The sequence below is a fragment of the Erpetoichthys calabaricus genome, chromosome 8, assembly GCF_900747795.2.
Source record: "Erpetoichthys calabaricus chromosome 8, fErpCal1.3, whole genome shotgun sequence".
NCBI classification, from domain to species: domain Eukaryota; kingdom Metazoa; phylum Chordata; class Cladistia; order Polypteriformes; family Polypteridae; genus Erpetoichthys; species Erpetoichthys calabaricus.
The window spans coordinates 78,077,212-78,084,440 of record NC_041401.2 but is presented as its reverse complement, the minus strand read 5'-3'; the positions used below and the strand labels follow the sequence as shown (position 1 = coordinate 78,084,440).

Here is a 7,229-nt window from a genome sequence, read left to right as displayed (position 1 = left end):
AAGGAACAAACTACAGTATCTTGAAGATACTTTATGGTAAAAAATGCCAAGTAAACCTTTACACTTTACATGCAAATGAATAGTCGGACAACAGTCCAGTTTGTGTTGCTTGGAATCAAAAGGTGTTGTAATATCTGATTGAGATTTTTTTTTTTGCAAATAAAAGTTTGTTTTGCTTTCATGTCTTTAAAATTGGTTACTTTCTGGAAACATTGGTTAAGTAGTGAATAGCTTTGCTCTCAATTCTAGCTGAAACACAACTTTGGAGACCTCTTCTGGGAGCCTGCATCTTCTGTCTGGCTTTGTGCAAGCTGGTAAAACTCCCAATATAAATGTTCTTCTAACAAATTTATCAGCATTCTCATAACCACTTGATTTACAGTAGCATCCGTCAGCTTTGAACATGCTATTTAAATTAAAAATTCAACTGGTGCTTATATTATAGCAAGAGAAAGAGCAAAGTCAAGCATGCTGAAGTGTATGCACCTGCTAAATGGACTGGTTTCTCGTTCATTGCAACCATCAAAACACTACAGTGAGAAATGTCTCCATCTTGTTTTATACTAAAAAGAGCCATTTGGTCAATGTGAAGAACAAGACAGGAACCCCAAAGAATCTTGTGGTTCTAGGACCTGCCAAGGTTTATTCCAAAAAACACAGACACCTGTCGAGCCCCACACCTCCCCCATCTCTGTTCCTTCATCCTTGTCATTAGATAGGTTTCTCTGCTTCCATTACCTGAATGTCACTATTTAATGACAGTAAGCATTGTCTGAAGAAGCAATTTAACCACTAAAGAACAAAACAACAAATTTTAAACAAGCATTTCCAGGCATAGTCATAATTCCTTCTTGCTCAACATTTCTTTATCTAACATTTAACCACATTTTAAATGTGAATTCTGATTCCAGACATTGTGGTACCAATGACCGTGTATTTACTATAAAACAGACAGTTAATTTTTAAAACTGTACCTCTTGTTCTAACAAAATAAACCATAAGCCAATAGCCTACTGTGATTTCTGTTGTCTGCAGCATCCACCAAAGAAAATAGCTGCCACCCACCAATCCACAAAAAAGGCAAAGGCATGACCTCTAAACAGCTGAGATCGTGGCTAAGTCCAGTGCACAAATTTAGACCATTGTGTATTGCACCTTAGACAACATAAAGTAAGTTATATTTAATGGGGTTATAGTGTTTCATATGTTTACTGGAATGACATGACTCAAAGCTAGTCCTCACTGTTTGAGGAGCTTTTGAATAATGAAGCAATAGGGCTGCAAGATGAAGATCCTTATACTTCTTGAATGGATGTGTCCCTTGAGGGTGAAAATTTTGATGTCCATGTCACAGTCTCTTTTTGATGAGTTTCTCTAGTTTACGAATCCTTGATGATTCTTGCTCAGGAGTAGGGGTGCTGAAGGATAAAGAAGGCATGCCGTCTCCCCCCGAGGGTGGTGTCGGAAGCCTCTGTCGGAAGAGGTCAAGCATGCTGCTCTGTTCACTGCGTTTCAGACCCTTATTGGTGGAGAAAAAGAATGACAGACACAAGTTAGCATACAACCTAGAAATAACATTCACTTCAAAGTATACATATACAGGTGCTGGTCACAAAATTAGAATATCATGACAAAGTTGATTTATTTCAGTAATTCCATTCAAAAAGTGAAACATATATTAGATTCATTCATTACACACAGACTGATGTATTTCAAATGTTTATTTCTTTTAATGTTGATGATTATAACGAACAACTAATGAAAGTCCCAAATTCAGTATCTCGGAAAATTAGAATATTGTGAAAAGGTTCATTATTGAAGACACCTGGTGCCACACTCTAATCAGCTAATTAACTCAAAACACCTGCAAAAGCCTTTAAATGGTCTCTCAGTCTAATTCTGTAGGCTACACAATCATGGGGAAGACTGCTGACTTGACAGTTGTCCAAAAGACGACCATTGACACCTTGCACAAGGAGGGCAACACACAAAAGGTCATTGCTAAAGAGGCTGTCTGTTCACAGAGCTCTGTGTCCAAGCACATTAATAGAGAGGCGAAGGGAAGGACAAGATGTGGTAGAAAAAAAGTGTACAAGCAATAGAGATAACTGCACCCTGGAGAGGATTGTGAAACAAAACCCATTCAAAAATGTGGGGGAGATTCACAAAGAGTGGACTGCAGCTGGAGTCAGTGCTTCAAGAACCACCACGCACAGACGTATGCAAGACATGGTTTTCAGCTGTCGCATTCCTTGTGTCAAGCCACTCTTGAACAAGAGACAGCGTCAGAAGCGTCTCGCCTGGGCTAAAGACAAAAAGGACTGGACTGCTGCTGAGTGGTCCAAAGTTATGTTCTCTGATGAAAGTAAACTTTGCATTTCCTTTGGAAATCAAGGTCCCAGAGTCTGGAGGAAGAGAGGAGAGGCACAGAATCCATGTTGTGTGAGGTCCAGTGTAAAGTTTCCACAGTCAGTGATGGTTTGGGGTGCCATGTCATCTGCTGGTGTTGGTCCATTGCGTTTTCTGAGGTCCAAGGTCAACGCAGCCGTCTACCAGGAAGTTTTAGAGCACTTCATGCTTCCTGCTGCTGACGAACTTTATGGAGATGCAGATTTCATTTTCCAACAGGACCTGGCACCTGCACACAGTGCCAAAGCTACCAGTACCTGGTTTAAGGACCATGGTATCCCTGTTCTTGATTGGCCAGTAAACTCACCTGACCTTAACCCCATAGAAAATCTATGCGGTATTGTGAAGAGGAAGATGCAATACGCCAGACCCAACAATTCAGAAGAGCTGAAGGCCACTATCAGAGCAACATGGGCTCTCATAACACCTGAGCAGTGCCACAGACTGATCGACTCCATGCCATGCCGCATTGCTGCAGTATTCCAGGCCAAAGGAGCCCCAACTAAATATTGAGTGCTGTACATGCTCATACTTTTCATGTTCATACCTTTCAGTTGGCCAACATTTCTAAAAATCCTTTTTTTGCATTGGTCTTAATTGATATTCTAATTTTCCGAGATACTGAATTTGGGACTTTCATTAGTTGTCAGTTATAATCATCAACATTAAAAGAAATAAACATTTGAAATACATCAGTCTGTGTGTAATGAATGAATCTAATATACAAGTTTCACTTTTTGAATGGAATTACTGAAATAAATCAACTTTGTCATGATATTCTAATTTTATGACCAGCACCTGTACATTCTCACACAAACTACACACACACACACACACACACACACACACACACACACACACTTCAACTACACACCTTCATATCAAGTATCTTTTGGAATGTTTCTGGGTTTCCATCAGCAAGGAGTTTAATGTAATTATCCACAAAGACGACTGGAGGTTCATGAGGTGCCATAACCACCTGCAAGGAAATAAGCAAAGGAAAACCTTTCAATATTTTGCTAGACTGAAAATCAATCAAACTTGTGAGATTTATAAAGTTTTCATACACATTCTAAATAGAAAGCTAGCTTTGTTTAGGTGCAGTATATTACTTTACCAACTCTCACGGTTTGTGGGAAATGGGTCAATCACCTGCTCTCAATTTAGGAGGGCAAACACCCCCTATCATGCAGTGGTCCAATAGTATGGTTGAGATTTTACACACAACGAAACAAAATGGAGGACAAAAACGAAATCAAAAGAAGTCAGGGGCATCGTTATAGATGAGTACAGATTGGGGGAAGGTTTTAAGACTGAATTCAGTGCAGTCTATCACAAGGAAGTGGAAAAATATTAAACTACAGCCACAATGCCTAGGTCAAGCCACCCCTCTAAACTCTGTCAATTGGCTTCACAGTAGTCTCTCTGAGAAGTGCCATTCTTGCTTAGTTGCTGGGAATAAAGAGGATGTTCAGCTCAATAATCTCCATGTTTTTATGGAAGAGTGGCTAAAAAGAAGCACTTGGTGAAAAAAAAATCCTTACTCATTAAAATATCACCAGTACACCACTTGGAAAATATTGCAATGAAAGGTGGTGATGTTTATGAGGCACTGTGGTTTTATCAAACACGGTAGGATAATTAAGCATTAGTTCAACATACTATACATACCTATGGGTCTATTTTTAACCATTTGTTTTATGACTTAAAGCACAGTAGTAGTGCTTCCATTTCATTTTATTAATAATTTTGAAACTTCTTCTGTAAAATAAGCAATAAAACTTTATTTTTGCCAGTTTTTCCATTGACATATATTTTCAGTTCAGACACTTATAAAGTTTTTTGTAAACTTAAAAAATTAACGTATTGGAATTACTGCACAAAAGGAACCTTTTTTTTTTTAGTTTTTATTTTAAATAAATTTATAAAAAACAGTAGGACGGAAATGTCACACCTTAAGTATCATCTCAGCACGAGTCATACCCTTCACAACAATCTTTGTGTAGCTGGCAGGTGCCTTACGAACCACTTGAGATCCTATAGAAGGAAGGTCCAACAGGACTGTCTTCAGAGAATGAGTATCCAATAGAAGCTACAAAAAATATTTTTGGATGCAATTTTAATTTTTAGGGATATTTAAAATGATTCCCTCCTCCCACTGTTTCCATGCTTCTATAGTACCTCTTCCTTACCTGCTCTGCTCCAACCATACTGATGGGTTTACACCTGAAGAGGTGATTTATGAACTTTGGAATGAAAGAGCTAGAAATGCAAAGACAGACAAGAGATTATACATTGATGCACACATGTTCTCACTGTAAGGTCTAACAAGAAAACATTGTTTCAACTCTATAGTGAAATTGCTGGACAAGGACACCTACTTGGCAAACTTGATACAAAACTGTGTAAAGTATTTTCGTGTTGATGCCAGGTTATCCCGGATGATAGGCACATTCTGCTTAATGTGCATTATAATTGAGGTGACATATGGACTCTGGTCTCCCACATGCTCAACACTCTGCCAAGGCATCTAGGAAATGAGATAAGATCCAAAGCCAGTGAACAAGGTGTGATGTTAACCTCTGTAAATTGACAGTATTATACTTTGAATATTGTGAATTTCCCCTTGGGGATTAATAAAGTATCTATCTATCTATCTACTTTGTAAGTAAACTACCAAGGTAATGAACACATTATATGAAACAAGGAAGGATAGTAAGATACTTGCAAAGAACAGCAGAATTTGTGTTTTTGTACCACTTGCCTAAAACAACCGACACATTCTAAATTGTGCTTATTGATGAAAACACACCTATACCTGAGAAAAACTTTATATAAAAAAAAAGCACTATACTCAAAGACTGTTAAATAAATAAGATTACTACTGCTCCTTAATATACATATTGTCTAGCCCATTGGCACACTTAAAGCATGAAAAATAAAAGGCAGAATTTTACACAATATCTCATTAATTTCACAAAAACGCTAAGGATTAACACCCATAGCAGCATGACATATCAGTGTTCTATTTAAAAAGTACACAATTAACATGAAAGACATTTAATAAAGAACATTAAAATGAAATGCAAAAGTGTACTCTTTTGAATACAACATGGAGGTATACCCACAGTGAAATATAACTTTAGCAACATGATTGATCTGGGTCATGGCACATTTGCTATAAATGATAATTTTTTAATCATTCCATCAAGGTCTTAGGTTCTCTCTTAGTTTTAATTAGATACAATTGTTAATCACGACTGCCACCTCATCCTATATTGGCCACAACATCTCAGAGGGAATGGAAGTACCTTTGAATCTCCATCTTCCATATGTGTGTACATGCTCTTGTAAGAATTCACTGCTCAGAATAGTTAAATCTACCACCTTACAAAAGCAATTTAAAGCACGTGTCTAGCTTTCAATGAAGAGTACCCTTCTAAAATTACACTGTCCCATTTAATTAAGAAGAATATGCCTGTCAGGGTGTTGTCAACAGCCATACGTAGCAGTTACATAGAGAATCTCATTCTTTAAAAATCCTTTTACTTGTTTATTTAACAATCACTGATTGATCACCAAACAGAATCAGAAATAAAACAAAACGGTTAATATTTGCTAAGATTTTAACTGAAAGAAAGCATGTCTGGAATTTCACTAATTCATAGCATTTTATAGTCAAGATGGCGCCAACTGGTGTGGCAAGCTGTCTGCTTGTCTCATTAATTTATGCTTTAATTTCATTTTTATGTGTTAGTACCCTAAGTTCTTGTCAATAAGCCGCGGCTTATCTAAGGAAAAAAGTTGTGAAAATGAAAAAATAGAATATCGGCTTATACATAAGTCCGGCTTATACATCCATCGCGGGGGTTGCGTTCCAGAGCCACCCGCGAAATAAGAATATCCGCGAAGTAGAAACCATATGTTTATATGGTTATTTTTATATTGTCATGCTTGGGTCACAGATTTGCGCAGAAACACAGGAGGTTGTAGAGAGACAGGAACGTTATTCAAACACTGCAAACAAACATTTGTCTCTTTTTCAAAAGTTTAAACTGTGCTCCATGACAAGACAGAGATGACAGTTCTGTCTCACAATTAAAAGAATGCAAACATATCTTCCTTTTCAAAGGAGTGCAAAGCAAGCAGTCAAAAAAAAAATCAATAGGGTTTTTTGGCTTTTAAGTATGCGAAGCACCGCCGGTACAAAGCTGTTGAAGGCGGCAGCTCACACCCCCTCTGTCAGGAGCAGGGAGAGAGAGAGAGAGAGAGAGAGATACAGATAAAAAAAATCAATACGTGCCCTTTGAGCTTTTAAGTATGCGAAGCTCCGTGCAGCATTTCTTTCAGGAAGCAGCTGCACACAGCCCCCCTGCTCACACCCCCCTACGTCAGCGAAAGAGAGAGAGAGAGAGAGAGAAAGTAAGCTGGATAGCTTCTCAGCCATCTGCCAATAGTGTCCCTTGTATGAAATCAACTGGGCAAACCAACTGAGGAAGCATGTACCAGAAATTAAAAGACCCATTGTCCGCAGAAATCCGCGATATATATTTAAATATGCTTACATATAAAATCACAATTTAAATGACCGCTACGCGCTCGTGTTGACTCGGCGACGCCCAGAGCAGAAAGAACGCGCTCCGGCCGCTCCAACCGCGCCATGCGGGGAGTGAGAGAGACGGCAATATCTCACACTCTCTCCCCCCTTAAAGAAATTAAATGGGCGCGAGTGAGACCACTGACCTCCCTCCCTTCTATTAGTTATAGGTTATAGTACGTTCGGCTTATCCATGAGTCCGGCTTATCTATGATACGATTTT

At 38.5% G+C, this 7,229-nt stretch overlaps 1 protein-coding gene across 2 annotated transcripts in view; it reads right to left on the bottom strand.

Moving 5' to 3' along the window:
* Positions 1–16: 16 nt before the first annotated feature.
* The window catches only part of vps53 (VPS53 subunit of GARP complex), a 37,107-nt gene continuing 29,894 nt past the window's right edge, over positions 17–7,229 (bottom strand). For both annotated transcript variants that reach the window (XM_028806897.2, XM_028806898.2), the window contains exons 18-22: positions 4,791–4,939; positions 4,602–4,671; positions 4,364–4,501; positions 3,284–3,388; positions 17–1,519 (exon numbers count right to left, since the gene is read on the bottom strand). In XM_028806897.2, the coding sequence (XP_028662730.1) occupies positions 1,349–1,519; positions 3,284–3,388; positions 4,364–4,501; positions 4,602–4,671; positions 4,791–4,939 (633 nt within the window). In that variant the 3' untranslated portion in view covers positions 17–1,348. The remainder of the gene's footprint in view (positions 1,520–3,283; positions 3,389–4,363; positions 4,502–4,601; positions 4,672–4,790; positions 4,940–7,229) is intronic.